Source organism: Hemiscyllium ocellatum, chromosome 5 (genome assembly GCF_020745735.1).
Source record: "Hemiscyllium ocellatum isolate sHemOce1 chromosome 5, sHemOce1.pat.X.cur, whole genome shotgun sequence".
In the NCBI taxonomy this organism is placed as follows: domain Eukaryota; kingdom Metazoa; phylum Chordata; class Chondrichthyes; order Orectolobiformes; family Hemiscylliidae; genus Hemiscyllium; species Hemiscyllium ocellatum.
Window position 1 is genome coordinate 138888845 of NC_083405.1, and position 17810 is coordinate 138906654.

The window sequence follows — 17810 nt, forward strand, 5'->3', positions numbered from 1 at the left end:
GCTACGTTCCCCTGGGAACCCATCACCCCCTACATTTTCCAAAACAGCATACCTGTTTGAAATGGGTATATCCACAAAAGACTCCTGCCCTAGCTGCCTACCTCTCTTCCCTTTCCTGGAGTTAACGCATCTATGTGACTGTATCTGAGACTTTCCCCCCTTCCTATAACTGCCATCACATACTGTTGCTGTTGCAAATTCCTCAACGCTTCTAACTGTCTCTCCAACCGTTCCACTCGATCTGATAAGATTCGCATCCAACAGCATTTATGGCAGATATAATCTGCAGTAACCCTTAAACTCCCACATCTGACAAGAAGTACATCTCACTCTATTCAAGGCCATTTTTGCTTCTTCACAATCTACAGTCCCAGAAAATAGCACCGTCTTATTCCTCTACAAAACACTGCCCGTGGTTTTCTCTGAACTTTCATGCCAACGTCTATCTCTCGAAGCTGGAGATCCCAGCTCAGAGGCAGAGACACTACTCAGTTCACTATGTGAGCTCCCAAAGAGAGGTGAAGTCAGAGCTCCTGCCTCTGAGCTGTGGTCAGTACCATAGGGGCTAGGGAATGGAGATGAGTGACTCCCCCCAAGACGATCAAGCGCGGACTGAGTCCTGCCTTACCAAACTGTCAATGTTGTGGATAATCTCCTCGATGGTCTTGTGGTTTTGAATTAGTGGTAACGCTCTCTTCATCCCAATCCCCTTGATCTTATCGCAGTAATCGCAGCCCATCAGGATACACAGATCAACAAACTGCAAGGCAAGACAGCAATTACATTCACAGGAACACTCAGGGCACATTAAGAGGAATTAGCTGAGGACTGCAGACGCTGGAAATTAGAATCTAGATTAGAGTGGTGATGGTAAGGCACAGCAGGTCAGGCAGCATCCGAGGAGCAGGAATATCGATGTTTCGGGCAGGAGCCCTTCATCTGGATTTCCTGATGATGCTGCCTGACCTGCTGTGCTTTTCCAGCACCACTCTAACCTTGACATTAAGATGAACTATTTCCACAGCCAGGAGATTCTGCAACCCAGGGATAGAGTCAGAGCATTAAGCTCAGAGCATTCAGGGGAGAGGTTAGGAGACATCTCCACACACAGGCTGGGAGAGGTTTGGAACTCCCTCCCACACAGGGCAGTGAGTACAGCATCAGTTCATCTTCACTCTGAGAGACACCTTTTTTGTGAAACAAAGGGATGTGGGTGAAAGGGCAGTGGAAGGGGTTAGGCCACAGATCAGACATGATCGTAGTGAGTGGTAGAACGGGCTTGAGGGGCTGAATGGCCTCCTCCTGTTCCTGATAATCCAGGATCGTGAAGCATTAACCTTCCCTGCTTTAACCTTGGGTCAGCACCTTTGTGGAAAATTCTGGGAATTCCCTGGGAGTGGCTGGGAATAACGTGGGGAGCCCTGGAGAGAGTGCAAAGGAAATACCAGGAATGAGGGATTTCAGACACAAGGTTAGAGAGATTGGCTTTATTCTTCTTGGAGTGGAGAAGATTAAGATGTGACTTTATCGAGGTATTCAAAACGATGAACAACTTTGATAGAATCAAGAAGAATATTCTGTTTTCACTCGTTGCTATGTCAGTAACCAGGGGTCACAACTTCACCCCCTCCCTATCACACCCTCCACCCTCTCGCTACCACACCCTCCACTCCCTCCTCGTTGCTATGTCAGTAACCAGGGGTCACAACTTCACCCCCTCCCTATCACACCCTCCACCCTCTCGCTACCACACCCTCCACTCCCTCCTCGTTGCTATGTCAGTAACCAGGGGTCACAACTTCACCCCCTCCCTATCACACCGTCCACCCTCTCGCTACCACACCCTCCACTCCCTCCTCGTTGCTATGTCAGTAACCAGGGGTCACAACTTCACCCCCTCCCTATCACACCCTCCACCCTCTCGCTACCACACCCTCCACTCCCTCCTCGTTGCTATGTCAGTAACCAGGGGTCACAACTGTTCGAGATTGTCAGCAGGAGAGCGAGGAGTGAGATTCGGAGAAATGTCTTTCCTCAGAGAGTGGTTCGGATTTGGAATGTGCTGCCTGGGGGAGTGGGGGAGGGGGATTCCATTGGAGGGGTCAGGAGAGACCTGGATATATATTGGAAAGTGACGAAGTTCGAGGGCTACGGGGATAGGGCTGGACTTGCTGGATAGCTCTCCCAGGAGCTAGTACAGACACAATGGGCTGAATAGCCTCCTTCTGTACTGGACAACTCTATGATTCTATGAGGCCATTCAGCCCATCGAGGCTCCTCCACCATTCAATGAGGTTGTGGGTGATTGGATAATCCCCCGAATACACTGGGAATGAGCTGGGATTGACCAGGCAATGCCGTGTGTCCATGCAGAAAGTGGAAGGAGCCAGTGTTGAGGGCCAGTGAGACCGGGACCCTGGCGTGAGAATGACCCAGGAAGGAGCTGAGTGTTGGTGTCACTGAGAGGGGGAGGGGGGATGATGGTGGGAGAGGGACCAAGGAATGAGCTGTTGTTGGGTCAGAGGGGGTGGGGAGTGAGAAGAGATGGGGCTCAGTGAGAGGTGAACCGCAGGAGGTTGGACACAAGTGAGGGACTGAAGGGGTGAGAGTGAGGGGACAGCGAGGGGAGACAGGCCACACACACCCAGACACAGACAGTCAGGGGTCAGCCTTAGCTGGCAGGTCGATCAGACTCCATGGGGAACTCTATCCCCCCCCCCCCACCCCACACCCCACCGCGCAGGTTACAAACCTGCTCCTGAGTCAGACGGAGCGCTTTCAAGATTTCCGGGAGAGAGATCTCCTCAACTCGCCTGGAAAAGAGAGACCGAGAGTCATCACATCACCTCATACAGCTCCCTCTACATCACGGGGTTAGATACAGAGTAAAGCTCCCTCTACACTGTCCCCATCAAACACTCCCAGGACAGGGACAGCACAGGGTTAGATACAGAGTAAAGCTCCCTCTACACTGTCCCCATCAAACACTCCCAGGACAGGGACAGCATGGGGTTAGATACAGAGTAAAGCTCCCTCTACACTGTCCCCATCAAACACTCCCAGGACAGGGACAGCATGGGGTTAGATACAGAGTAAAGCTCCCTCTACACTGTCCCCATCAAACCCTCCCAGGACAGGGACAGCACAGGGTTAGATACAGAGTAAAGCTCTCTCTACACTGTCCCCATCAAACCCTCCCAGGACAGGGACAGCACAGGGTTAGATACAGAGTAAAGCTCCCTCTACATTGTCCTCATCAAACACTCCCAGGACAGGGACAGCACGGGGTTAGATACAGAGTAAAGCTCCCTCTACACTGTCCCCCCATCAAACATTCCCCAGGACAGGGACAGCACGTGGTTAGATACAGAGTAAAGCTCCCTCTACATTGTACTCATCAAACACTCCCAGGACAGGGACAGCATGGGGTTAGATACAGAGTAAAGCTCCCTCTACACTGTCCCCAATCAACACTCCCAGTGTTGAGAGCGGGGGCGAGAATGCGGGGGTGGGTGGGGGGTGATGTTGAGGGGGTGCAGGGTTGGGGTTGAGGGCGAGGGGCACACTCACGCGTCCCTCCTGGCGCTGACATTACGGACGAGACGGGTACAGCCGAAGGGCAGAGCGTCCATATCCTCGGTGGCCGTACAGTGCACCTTCCCTGACTTCACCAACACTGCACAGGTCGCCTCCGCTTCACTCGGAGCCTGGAACGGGGAGGGGGACGGGGGGGGGGTAGAGAGGTGGGGGAGAGGGAGGGGGAGGGGGACGGGGAGGGGGAGGGGGGAGGGGGGGTAGAGAGGTGGGGGAGGGGGACGGGGGAGGGGGAGGGGGGAGAGAGGGAGGGGGAGAGAGGGAAGGGGAGGGGAGAGGGAGAGGGAGGGGGGAGAGGGAGAGGGAGAGGGGGCAGGAGGGAGGGGGGCGAGAGGGAGGGGCAGAGGGGAGGGGGTGGAGAGAGGGAGGGGGAGGGAGGGGGAGAGGGGGGCAAGAGGGAGGGGGGAGGGAGAGAGAGGGGGAGGCGGAGAGAGGGAGAGGGGAGACGGAGGGGAGGGGGAGGGAGGTGGACGGGTGGGGGAGAGGGAGGGAGAGAGGGGGAGGGGAGGGAGAGTGAGAGGGAGAGGGAGTGGGGGAGGGGGAGCAGGCAAGAGGGAGGGAGGGGGAGGGGGAGGGGGAGGGGGAGAGAGAGTGTGTGGGTCACCACTGTGTACCACACCAACCATCACCCTGACCCCTGCCCCTTGACCCATCCCTTCGCACTGACTCCTCGTCCATCACCTCTGACCCCTCACCCCCACCATGCCCCATGAAATGCAGCAGCAGCCCACCCCCGCCCACCCCCAACCATTGCCCACATTGAGGGATAATGAGGGATGGGCCTGGTCGCCCAATGAATGAATTTCTAACCAGGATGGTTCCGGAGGTTCGTGGCTTGTTCCCCTTCTCAGGTGAACAGCAACAGGCCATTCAGCCCCTTGAGTTTGGCCTGAACCATCCAGCAACTCCTCTCTTCCCCCATTACCCCATCCATTGATACAACCCAGCTCCACCCTCAAACTCTCAGGCTGGCTTGGAGCGGGGAGAGGGGGAGAGAGAGAGAAGGGGGCAGGGGGAGAGAGCACGGGGAGAGGGGGGGGGAGAGAGCGGGGGGAGAGAGAGAGAGAAGGGGGCAGGGGGAAAGCACGGGGAGAGGGGGGAGAGAGAGCGGGGGGAGAGAGAGAGAAGGGGGCAGGGGGAGAGAGCACGGGGAGAGGGAGAGGGAGAGAGAGAGTGGGGGGAGAGAGAGAGAAGGGGGCAGGGGGAGAGAGCACGGGGAGAGGGAGAGGGAGAGAGAGAGTGGGGGGGAGAGAGAGCGGGGGGAGAGAGAGAGAAGGGGGCAGGGGGAGAGAGCACGGGGAGAGGGGGGAGAGAGAGCGGGGGGAGAGAGAGAGAAGGGGGCAGGGGGAAAGCACGGGGAGAGGGGGGAGAGAGAGCGGGGGGAGAGAGAGAGAAGGGGGCAGGGGGAAAGCACGGGGAGAGGGGGGAGAGAGAGCGGGGGGAGAGAGAGCGGGGGGAAAGAGAAGGGGGCGGGGAGAGTGCAGGGAGGTGGGGAGAGAGAGTGGGGGGAGAAAAGGGCAGGGGAGAGCACGGGGAAAAGGGGGTGAGAGTGTGGGGGGGTAGAGAGAGAAGGGGGCAGGGGGAGAGAGTGCGAGAGTGGGATCACACAGGGATGTGGATTCAGGGAGAGCCAGGATCTGGGGAGACTGAATGAGGGGGTGACCTCTCACCCCCAGCCCCTCACTGACCCAGCACAGGGCCCGTTGTGAGGACACTCCACCTCTAGAAGAGGGAATTGTCCTCAGGACACTCGGGAGGGTGAGGGAGCACAGGCTGACAGGGTTGGAGTGGGGGGGGGGGGGGAGGTCTGTCCCAGTGCAGTGTGCCCCAGACCCCCCCTCACCCCACAGGCACACACCTCGATGTAGGGCACCCCCAGCAGGGTGAGGAGCCGCTGACAATCCCTCCGACTGTTCCGAGCAATATACGCCGGCCTGGAGTCACCTGGAGGAGAGAGGGAACACACACACGTCCCGCGGATGGAGAGAGGGAAGGGTGTTGCCTACCGGCGGGACAAGGCTGGGGTCTGGAAGTGGGATCTTCCTGTGCCCCATCCTGCCTTTGGAACGCGGACTGACCCACCCTGGCCCAGCCAGTTGGCCCCGACTCCTGCACCCGCACGTGGGAGCCACTGCAGCACTCCCACCCCAGGGAATCCACAAACCCACCCGCACAGGGGCATAGGATCTCAGCTGGGAATACCGAGGGAGAGAGGGACTGAGATGGGAATACCGAGGGAGAGCGGGGCTGAGCTGGGAATACCGAGGGAGAGAGGGAGTGAGATGGGAATACCGAGGGAGAGTGGGGCTGAGATGGGAATACCGAGGGAGAGCGGGACTGAGATGGGAATACCGAGGGAGAGAGGGACTGAGATGGGAATACCGAGGGAGAGTGGGGCTGAGCTGGGAATACCGAGGGAGTGAGCTGGGAATACCGAGGGAGAGAGGGACGGAGATGGGAATACCGAGGGAGAGTGGGGCTGAGTGGGAATACTGAGGGAGAGAGAGACTGAGCTGGGAATACCGAGGGAGAAAGGGATTGAGTGGGAATACTGAGGGAGAGTGGGATTGAGTGGGAATACCACAGGAGAAAGGGATTGAGTGGGAATACTGAGGGAGAGTGGGGTTGAGTGGGAATACCTAGGGAGAGAGGGATTGAGTGGGAATACCGAGGGAGAGTGGGATTGAGTGGGAATACCGAGGGAGGGACTGAGATGCGAATATTGAGGGAGAGAGGGACTGAGCTGGGAATACCGAGGGAGTGAGGGGCTGGGAGCCCTGTTCCCTCAGGAGAGCCCCAGTTTGACCAACAGCTCTCCCTGTCCCTGTGTGATCAGACCGTGGGCTGCAGTATCTCAGATTCCCTCTCAGTTCCTGGTTTCCGAGGGGCTGGATCAATCCCAAGGGGCAGTGGGTTAGATTGGCACTTATTGGTGATGGTCATTGTATGGCATTTGTGTGGCGCGAATGCTACTTGCCACTTATCAGCCCAAGCCTCGATATTATCCAGATCTTGTTGCATTTGGGCACAGACTGCTTCAGTATCTGAGGAGTCACGAATGGTGCTGAGCACTGTGCAATCATCGGCAAACATCCCCACTTCTGGCCTTATGACAGAGGGAAGGTCATTGATGAAGCAGCTGAAGATGGTTGGGCTGAGGACACTACCCTGAGGGGCTCCTGCAGAGATGTCCTGGAGCGGGGATGACTGTACACCATTTTGGATACTGTTGGGGGGGAGGGGACTTATCAGGGGAAAGCAGTGGGGCACAGGGCTCTAGCATAGAATCTGTCCCTGCTGCTCAGAAGGGAAGAGGAACAGAGCAGTAGTCATTGAGGACTCCATAGTTAGGGGGACAGATAGGAGGTTCTGTGGGAATGAGAGAGACTCATGGTTGGTGTGTTACCTCCCGGGTGTCAGGGTTCATGATGTCTCTGATCGTGTTTTTGGGATCCTTAAGGGGGAGGGGAAGCAGCCCCAAGTCGTGGTCCACATAGGCACCAATGATAGGTAGCAGGAGAGATGGGGATTTAAGGCAGATTCAGGGAGCTAGGATGGAAGCTTACAGCTAGGACGAACAGAGTTGTTCTCCCTGTTTTGTTGCCCGTGCCAGATGCTAGTGAGGCGAGGAATAGGGAGAGAGAGGAGTTGGACATGTGGCTACAGGGATGGTGCAGGAGGGAGGGTTTTGGATTCCTGGATAATTGGGGCTGTTTCTGGGGTAGGTGGGACCTCTACAAGCAGGATGGTCTTCATCTGAACCAGAGAAGTACCAATATCCTGAGGGGGGGGGGGGGAGGAATTCACTCAGGCTATTGGGGTGGGTTTAAACTAATCCAGCAGGGGGAGGGGAACCAAAATTGTAATTTCAAATGACAGGATGTTGAGGGTAGGGAGGTCAGGGATAGGTTTCCAAGGTCGCAAGAGGGCACCGGCAAGCAGGAGGTTGGTTTGAAGTGTGTCTACTTCAACGCCAGGAGCATCCAGAATAAGGTGGGTGAACGTGCAGCATGGGTTGGTAGCTGGGACTTCGATTTTGTGGCCATTTCGGAGACATGGATAGAGCAGGGACAGGAATGGTTGTCGCAGGTTCCAGGATTTAGATGTTTCAGTAAGAACAGAGAAGATGGTAAAAGTGGGGGAGGTGTGGCATTGTTGGTCAAGGACAGTATGAGAGCAGCTGAGGTAATGTTTGGGGACTCATCCACTGAGGTAGTTTGGGCTGAGGTTAGAGACAGGAAAGGAGAGGTCACCCTGTTGGGAGTTTTCTATAGGCCTCCAAATAGTTCCAGGGATGTAGAGGAAAGGATATAAAGGATAGTAAAGATGATTCTCGATAGGAGTGAGAGTAATAAGGTAGTTGTTATTGGGGACTTTAACTTACCCAATACTGACTGGGAATACTATAGTACAACTATGGTGCGGACGACACTAAGGTCGGTGGAGTTGTGGATAGTGACGAAGGATGTTGTAGGTTACAGAGAGATATAGATAAGCTGCAGAGCTGGGCTGAGAGATGGCAAATGGAGTTTAATGCGGACAAGTGTGAGGTGATTCACTTTGGTCGGAGTAACCGGAATGCAAAGTACTGGGCTGATGGTAAGATTCTTGGTAGTGTAGATGAGCAGAGAGATCTCGGTGTCCAGGTACACAGATCCTGGAAAGTTGCCACCCAGGTTGACAGGGTTGTTAAGAAGGCAGACAGTGTTTTAGCTTTTATTAATAGAGGGATCGAGTTCCAGAACCATGAGGTTATGCTGCAGCTGTACAAAACTCTGGTACGGCCACACTTGGAGTACTGTGTACAGTTCTGGTCATCGCATTATAAGAAGGATGTGGAAGCTTTGAAAAGGGGCAGAGGAGATTTACCAGGATGTTGCCTGGTATGGAGGGAAGGTCTTATGAGGAAAGGCTGAGGGACTTGAGGCTGCTCTCATTAGAGAGAAGAAGGTTGAGAGGTGACTTAATAGAGACATATAAGATAATCAGAGGGTTAGATAGGGTGGACAGTGAGAGCCTTTTTCCAAGTATGGGGACGGCAAACACGAGGGGACGCAACTTTAAAGTGAGGGGAGATAGGTATAAGACAGATGTCAGAGGTAGTTTCTTTACTCAGAGAGTAGTAAGGGTATGGAATGCTTTGCCTGCAACAGTAGTAGATTCACCAAGTTTAAGTGCATTTAAGTCGTCATTGGACAGGCATATGGACGTACATGGAATAGTGTAGGTGGGATGGGCTTCAGATTGGTATGACAGGGCGGCACAACATCGAGGGCCGAAGGGCCTGTACTGTGCTGTAATGTTCTATGTTAGTACAAGTAGTTTAGATGGGTCAGTTTTTGTCCAAAGTGTACAGGAGGGTTTTCTGACTCAGTACAGAGACAGGCCAACAAGGGGTGAGGCCATATTGGATTGGGTACTGGGGAATGAACCAGGCGAGGTGTTAGAGTTGGAGGTAGGTGAGCACTTTGGTCATAGTCATCACAATTCGGTTATGTTTACAACAGCAATGGGCAGGGATAGGCATATAACGCAGGGAAAAAGGTATAGCTGGGGGGAAAGCAATTACGATGCAGTTAGAGAAAATTTAGGATGCATAGGATGGGGAAGGAATCTGCAGGGGATGGGCACAATTGAAATGTGGAGCTTATTCAAGGAACAGCTCCTGTGTGTCATTGATAAGAAGGGAGGGAGGAAGTGATCGATCGCAGGAGCCATAGTTTACTAAGGAAGTTGAAGCTCTTGTCAAGAGAGAAGAAGGCTTATGTGAGGATGAGGTGTGAAGGCTCAGTTAAGGGGCTTGAGAGTTAGAAGTTAGCCAGAAAAGATCTAAAGAGAGGACTGAGAAGAGCCGGGGGGGACATGAGAAGTTGTTGGTGGATAGGATCAGGGAAAACCCTAAGGCTTTCTATAGGTATATCAGAAATAAAAGAATGACTAGAGCCAATTAAAGACAGTAGTGGGAAGATGTGCGTGGAATCTAAGGACATAGGGGAAGTTCTTAATGAATACTTTTCATCAGTATTCACATTGGAAAGGGGCAATATTAGTGAGAACATGGAGATACAGGCGACGAGATTAGATGGGATTGAGGATGACAAAGAGGAAGTTTTAGCAATTTTGAAAGATCTGTAAATAGATACGACCTCAGGGTCGGATGGGATTTATCCTCGGATTCTCTGGGAAGCCAGGGAGGAGATTGCAGAGCCTTTGGCTTCGATCTTTATGTCATCATTGTCGACAGGAATAGTGCCAGAAGTCTGGAGGATAGCAAATGTTGTTCCCTTGTTCAAGAAGGGGAGTAGGGACAATGTGATAATTACAGACCAGGGAGCCTTATTGCAGTTGTGGGTAAGGTGTTGGGAAAGGTTATAAGAGATAGGATTTATAATCATCTGGAAAAGAATAATTTGATTAGGGATAGTCAACACGGTTTTGTGAAGGGTAGGTGGTGCCTCACAAACCTTATTGAGTTTCTTTGAGATGGTGACCAAACAGGTGGATGAGGGTAAAGCCATTGATGTGGTGTATATGGATTTCAGTAAGGGGTTTGATAAGGTTCCCCACGGTAGGCTACTGGACAAAATACGGAGTTTTGGAATTGAATGTTATTTAGTGGTTTGGATCAGAAATTGGCTAGCTGAAAGAAGACAGAGGGTGGTGGTTGATGGGAAATGTTCATCCTGGAGTTCAGTTACTAGTGGTGTACAGCAAAGATCTGTTTTGGGGCCACTGCAGTTTGTCATTTTTATAAATGATCTGGGTGTGGGCGTAGAAGGATGGGTTAGTAAATTTGTGGATGACACTCAGGTAGGCAGAGTTGTGGATTGCCCTAAAGGATGTTGTGGGTTACAGAGGGACATAGATAAGCTGCAAAGCTGGGCTGAGAGGTGGCAAATAGGAGTTTAATGCGGACAAGTGTGAGATGATATGCCAGTAACAGTGGTGGACTCTCCCTCTTTATGGGCATTTAAACGGGCATTGGATAGACATATGGAGGATAGTGGGCTAGTGTAGGTTAGGTGGGCTTGGATCGGTGCAACATCAAGGGCCAAAGGGCCTGTACTGCGCTGTATTTTTCTATGTTCTATGTTCTATGATTCACTTCGGAACAAGTAACAGGAATACAAAGTACTGGGCTAATGGTTAGGTTCTTGGTAGTGTAGCTGAGCAGAGAGATCACAGTGTCCAGGTACATAAATCCCTGAAAGTTGCCACCCAGGTTGATTGGGTTGTTAAGAAGGCGTGTAGTGTGTTGGTGTTGATTGGTGGGGGATATAGTTTTGGATCCACAAGGTCATGCTGCAGCTGTACAGAACTCTAGTGCGGATGCATTTGGAGTATTGTGTACAGTTCTGGTCACCGCATTATAAGGAGGATGTGGAAGCTGTGGAAAGGGGCAGAGGAGATTTACCAGGATGTTGCCTGGTATGGAGGGAAGGTCTTATGAGGAAAGGCTGAGGGACTTGAGGCTGTTTTCGTTAGATAGAAGAAGGTTAAGAGGTGGCTTAATAGAGACATATAAGATAATCAGAGGGTTAGATCGGGTGGACAGGGAGAGCCTTTTTCCTCAGAAGGTGAATGCCAATATGAAGGGTCATAGTTTAAATTGAGGGGTGATAGATATAGGACAGATATCAGGGGTAGTTTCTTTACTCAGAGAGTAAGTGGGGCATGAAATGCACTGACTGCAACAGTAGTAGACTTGCCGACAGTAAGGGCATTTAAATGGGCATTGGATAAACATCTGGATAATAATGGAATGGTGTTGGTTAGATGGGCATCAGATTAATTTCACAGGTCGGCGCAACATCGAGGGCCGAAGGGCCTGTGCTGTAACGTTCTACATTCTATGACTGACCTCCAACAACCACAACCATCTTCCTATGTGTCAGGTCTGACTCTAACCAGTGGAGTGTTGCCCCCTGATACCCACTGATTCCAGTTTTGCCAGGGCTCCTTGATGCCACACTCGGTTGAATGAAGCCCTGATGTCAGTGCTGTCCCTCTCCCCTCCCCTCTGGAATCCAGCTCTTCTGCCCATGTTTGACCCAAGGCTGGAATGAGGTCAGGAGCTGAGTGACCCTGGGGGAACCCAAACTGGGCAGGTCACTGAGCAGGTTATTGCTGAGCAGGTGCTGCTTGGTAGCTCTGTTACTGACACCGTCCATCACTTTACTGAGGATCGAGAGGAGACTGATGGGGCAGGAATTGGCCGGGTCGGATTAGTTTTGGGATCGATAAAGGGCAGTGGGAGAGAGGAGGGTGGCTCAGTGGTTAGCACTGCTGCCTCACAGCACCAGGGACCCGGCTTCGATCCCAGCCCCGAGCGACTGTCTGTGTGGAGTTTGCACATTCTCCGGTAACTGCGTGGGTTTCCTCTGGGTGCTCCAGTTTCCAAAGATATGCAGGTTAGGGTGGGTTAGCCATGGGAAATGGCAGTATAGGGTAGGGGGTGTGCCTGGGGGGATGCCCTTTGTGGGGTTGGTGTGCAATCGATGGGCTGAATGGCCTGTTACCACATGGAAGGGATGAGTTTGGGGCAGATGCTGGAAAGAGGCAGTAGAGTGTTGGGGCTGAATGGCCTGTTTGTGGAGTTGTGTTAAAAAGTGAGGTCTGCAGATGCTGGAGATCAGAGCTGAAAATGTGTTGCTGGTTAAAGCGCAGCAGGTCAGGCAGCATCCAAGGAACAGGAAATTCGACGTTTCGGGCATAAGCCCTTCATCAGGAATGAGGAGAGGGTGCCAGGCAGGCTCAGATAAAAGGTAGGGAGGAGGGACTTGGGGGAGGGGCGATGGAGGTGGGATAGGTGGAAGGAGGTGAAGGTGAGGGTGATAGGCCAGAGTGGGGTGGGGGCGGAGAGGTCAGGAAGAAGATTGCAGGTTAGGAGGGCGGTGCTGAGTTGAGGGAACCGACTGAGACAAGGTGGGGGGAGGGGAAATGAGGAAGCTGGAGAAATCTGAGTTCATCCCTTGTGGTTGGAGGGTTCCCAGGCGGAAGATGAGGCGCTCTTCCTCCAACCGTCGTGTTGTTATGTTCTGCCGATGGAGGAGTCCAAGGACCTGCATGTCCTCGGTGGAGTAGGAGGGAGAATTAAAGTGTTGAGCCACGGGGTGGTTGGGTTGGTTGGTCCGGGCGTCCCAGAGGTGTTCTCTGAAGCGTTCCGCAAGTAAGCGGCCCGTCTCCCCAATGTAGAGGAGGCCACATCGGGTGCAGCGGATGCAATAGATGATGTGTGTGGAGGTACAGGTGAATTTGTGGCAGATATGGAAGGATCCCTTGGGATCCTTGGAGTTGTGTTCCCATGTGCTACCATTCTCACCTGCGTTCCCGGTCGGAGTTATTCCCTCCGGCTGCTCATCCCCCTGGAAAACAGAAGGTCACGTCACTGGGAACGGAGAAAGGAACTGGGAGCCTGGATCGCTCTCTGATCCCCCACTCTCCTCCCCCTGTACCCTCAGCCTGACGACTTGTGTTCCCTCAAACAGCCACAACCTTCCCCACACTCACCGTGTCAGGAGCCTCAACCTGTCACCACCCCACCCCCACATCCCCCAACACCCTCACTCCCAGACAGAGAGAGACACCACCCTGGGGAATAGTGACTGGTTGAAAGGTGATACAGTCATAGAGATGTACAGCACGGAAACAGACTCTTTGGTCCAACCCCTCCATGCCGACCAGATATCCCAACCCAATCTAGTCCCACCTGCCAGCACCCGGCCCATATCCCTCCAAACCCTTCCTATTCATATACCCATCCAAATGCCTCTTAAATGTTGCAACTGTACCAGCCTCCACCACATCCTCTGGCAGCTCATTCCATATACGTACCACCCTCTGTGTGAAAAAGTTGCCCCTTAGGTCTCTCATATTTTTCCCCGCTCCCCCTAAACCTATGCCCTCTAGTTCTGGACTCCCCCACCCCAGGGAAAAGACTTTGTCTATTTACCCTATCCATGTCCCTCATGATTTTATAAACCTCTATAAGGTCACCCCTCAGCCTCCGACGCTCCAGGGAAAACAGTCCCAGCCTGTTCAGCCTCTCCCTGTAGCTCAGATCCTCCAACCCTGGCAACATCCTTGTAAATCTTTTCTGAACCCTTTCAAGTTTCACAACATCTTTCCGATAGGAAGGAGACCAGAATTGCACGCGATATTCCAACAGTAACCTAACCAATGTCCTATACAGCCGCAACATGACCTCCCAACTCCTGTACCCAATAAAAAGCAAATTACTGCAGATGCTGGAATCTGAAACCAAAAGAGAAAATGCTGGAAAATCTCAGCAGGTCTGGCAGCGTCTGTAAGGAGAGAAAAAAGAGCTGACGTTTCGAGTCTAACTGACCCTTTGTCAAAGCTGCTTCAGTGCTGCTGAACAAAGAGACCTTGGAGTGCAGGTTCATAGCTCCGTGAAAGTGGAGTCACAGGTAGATAGGATAGTGAAGGTGGTGTTTGGTATGCTTTCCTTTGCTGGTCAGAGTATTGAGCTTTACTGAAGTCCATATAGATCACATCTACCACTCTGCCCTCAGCAATCCTCTTTGTTACTTCTTCAAAAAACTCAATCAAGTTTGTGAGACACGATTTCCCACACACAAAGCCATGTTGACTATCCCTAATCAGACCTTGCCTTTCCAAGTACATGTACATCCTGTCCCTCAGGATTCCCTCCAACAACTTGCCCACCACCGAGGTCAGGCTCACTGGTCTATAGTTCCCTGGCTTGTTCTCACCACCCTTCCTCCTCTGTAATCTGGACATTTTGCAAGGTGTCACCATTTATTTCCCTACAGTCTATATCTTCCATGTCCTTTTCCACAGTAAATACTGATACAGTAAATACATTAGTCAACCTTCAGTCTTCCAGCACCTCACCTGTGACTATCGATGATACAAATATCTCAGCAAGAGGCCCAGCAATCACTTCCCTAGCTTCCCACAGAGTTCTCGGGTGCACCTGATCAGGTCCTGGGGATTTATCCACCTTTAACCGTTTCAAGACATCCAGCGCTCTGTAATCTGGACATTTTGCAAGATGTCACCATTTATTTCCCTACAGCCTATATCTTCCATATCCTTTCCCACAGTAAATACTGATGCAAAATACTCGTTTAGTATCTCCCCCATTTTCTGTGGCTCCACACAAAGGCTGCCTTGCTGATCTGTGAGGGGCCCTATTCTCTCCCTAGTTACCCTTTTGTCTTTAATGTATTTGTAATACCCCTTTGGATTCTCCTTAACTCTATTTGCCAAAGCTATCTCATGTCCCCCTTTTGCCCCCCTGATTTCCCTCTTACATATACTCCTACTGCCTTTATACTCTTCTAAGGATTCACTCGGTCTATCCTGTCTATACCTGACATATGCTTCCTTCTTTTTCTTAACCAAATCCTCAATTTCTTTAGTCATCCAGCATTCCCTATCCCTACCAGCCTTCCCTTTCTCTGGATTCTTGTTATCTCATTTCTGAAGGCTTCCCATTTTCCAGTCGTCCCTTTACCTGCGAACATCTGCCCCCAATCAGCTTTCGAAAGTTCTTGCCTAATATCATCAAAATTGGCCTTTCTCCAATTTAGAACTTCAACTTTTAGATCTGGTCTATCCTTTTCCATCACTATTTTAAATCCAATAGAATTATGGCCCCAAAGTGCTCCCCCACTGACACCTCAGTCACCTGCCCTGCCTTATTTCCAAAGAGTAGGTCAAGTTTTGCACCTTCTCTAGTAGGTACATCCACATACTGAATCAGAAAATTGTCTTGTACACACTTAACAAATTCCTCTCCATCTAAGCCCTTAACACTATGGCAGTCCCAGTCGATGTTCGGAAAGTTTAAATCCCCTACCATAACTACTCTATTATTCTTACAGATAACCAAGATCTCCTTACAAATGTTTCTCAATTTCCCTCTGACAATTAGGGGGTCTATAATGCAATCCCAATAAGGTGATCATCCCTTTCTTATTTCTCAGTTCCACCCAAATAATTTCCCTGGATGTATTTCCGGGGATATCCTCCCTCAGCACAACTGTAATGCTATCCCTTATCAAAAATGCCACTCCCCCTCCTCTCTTGCCTCCCCTCCTACCCTTCCTGTAGCATTTGATTAAGAGTGTTTTGTTGCTTACCCTTGGGTCTTTTGGAGTGGAATGTTCCGGAGAGTCAGTGTCCCCAGTTCCTGACTGGTCTCTGTTTGGAGTTGGCACGGACCCACAATGCACTGCAATGTAACAGGCCAAATCAGAGACTCCCAGCAACTGCACTGAAACATCGGCTCAGCTGATTGGACAATGGGGATCGATGGATAATGGGGGTCGATGGACAGTGGGGGTCGATGGACAGTGGGGGTCGATGGATAATGTGGATCGATGGACAATGGGGGTCGATGGATAATGGGGATCGATGGATAATGGGGGTCGACGGACAATGGGGGTCGATGGACAATGGGGGTCGACGGACAATGGGGGTCGACGGACAATGGGGGTCGACGGACAATGGGGGTCGATGGACAATGGGGGTCGACGGACAATGGGGGTCGACGGACAATGGGGGTCGACGGACAATGGGGGTCGATGGACAGTGGGGGTCGATGGATAATGTGGATCGATGGACAATGGGGGTCGATGGATAATGGGGGTCGATGGATAATGGGGGTCGATGGATAATGGGGGTCGACGGACAATGGGGGTCGATGGATAATGGGGGTCGATGGATAATGGGGGTCGACGGACAATGGGGGTCGATGGACAATGGGGATCGATGGACAATGGGGGTCGATGGATAATGGGGGTCGATGGACAATGGGGATCGATGGACAATGGGGGTCGATGGACAATGGGGGTCGATGGATAATGGGGATCGATGGATAATGGGGACAGAATTGATGGATAAAGGGGTCAGGATTGATGGATAATGGAGATGGGGATTGTTGGACAATGGGGTCAGGGATAGATGAATAATGGGGTCAGGGATCGATGGATTAGATTACTTAAAGTGTGAAAAAAGGCCCTTCGGCCCAACAAGTCCACACCGACCCTCCAAAGAGCAACCCACCCAGACCCATTATCCTATGTATACCCCTGCACCTAACATTACGGGCAATTTAGCATGGCCAATTCACCTGACCCGCACATCTTTGGACTGTGGGAGCAAACCCACACAGACACAGGGAGAATGTGCAAACTCCACACAAACAGTGGCCCAAGGCTGGAATTGAACCTGGGTCCCTGGCGCCCTGAGGTAGCAGTGCTAACCACTGTACCACCGTGCTATAACAGGGGCTGATAGATAATGGGGATTTGCTCTGGAATCCTGAGAGAGTAATCTGAACAGGGAGTCTCTGGATGTCTTTCCAGGGAATGTGATCGGTTGACTTTCCCACATCATATTCCAGGAAACCGTTCCCCAAACCCGGGATCGATTCTGATCTGGTTCAGCTGCTCACCTTTCTTTGAGGGGTCAGAATTATTTGTGACGTCTGTCCATCCTCGCCTTTTTCTGAGCTGCAAACACAGAGAAACGTTAATCTCAGTCTCTGGACCACAACACCTTTCCCACTGGATGATCTCCCAGTCACTCTAGAACCTTCCGCTGGTTCAGGTCTCCCTGTCCTGAGGAGTGACCAACACAGGGCCTGCTCCTGATCGCGCTGCTCTCTGTGGGAGCTTCATCCCTCACTGCGGTGGGCACACCTCTCTGATTGGTCAGTGCAGCGGCACACCCTGACGTGGTGCCAGGCACTACAGCAATGCAGCTCTCCCACCCGCAGTTCTCTGGTCACACCAGTGTCCAGTCGTAAGTGAGGGTGAACAGATTCCAGTTTCACAGGCCCGACAGCGGGGGTGGGGGGGAGGGGGAGGGAATTACCCGAGGGGGGGAGATCACTGAGGCTGAGGGGGTGGGGGGAGACTCCGAGGAGACGGTCCTGAGGGAACGATTCTTCCCGTGAGGAATCCTGAGGAAAACCCGTACCTGCAGACAGTGCAGTGGAGGATATTCCCGGGAATAATTCCTGACCGAGGGGAGTGGAGAGGAAAAGGAAAGCTTGATTAGATTAGATTCCCTACAGTGTGGAAACAGGCCCTTCGGCCCAACAAGTCCACACTGACCCGCTGAAGCACAACCCACCCATACCCCTACATTTACCCCTTACCTAACACTACGGGCAATTTAGCATGGCCAATTCACCTGACCCGCACATCTTTGGACTGTGG

At 52.2% G+C, this 17810-nt stretch overlaps 1 protein-coding gene across 2 annotated transcripts in view; it reads right to left on the reverse strand.

The window, feature by feature from the left end:
* Nucleotides 1-17810, reverse strand: part of LOC132815899 (probable flap endonuclease 1 homolog) — a 49604-nt gene that overhangs the window by 22348 nt on the left and 9446 nt on the right. For both annotated transcript variants that reach the window (XM_060825262.1, XM_060825261.1), the window contains exons 4-10: nt 17042-17099; nt 15726-15817; nt 12917-12959; nt 5453-5538; nt 3571-3707; nt 2753-2813; nt 629-760 (exon numbers count right to left, since the gene is read on the reverse strand). In XM_060825262.1, the coding sequence (XP_060681245.1) occupies nt 629-760; nt 2753-2813; nt 3571-3707; nt 5453-5538; nt 12917-12959; nt 15726-15817; nt 17042-17099 (609 nt within the window). The remainder of the gene's footprint in view (nt 1-628; nt 761-2752; nt 2814-3570; nt 3708-5452; nt 5539-12916; nt 12960-15725; nt 15818-17041; nt 17100-17810) is intronic.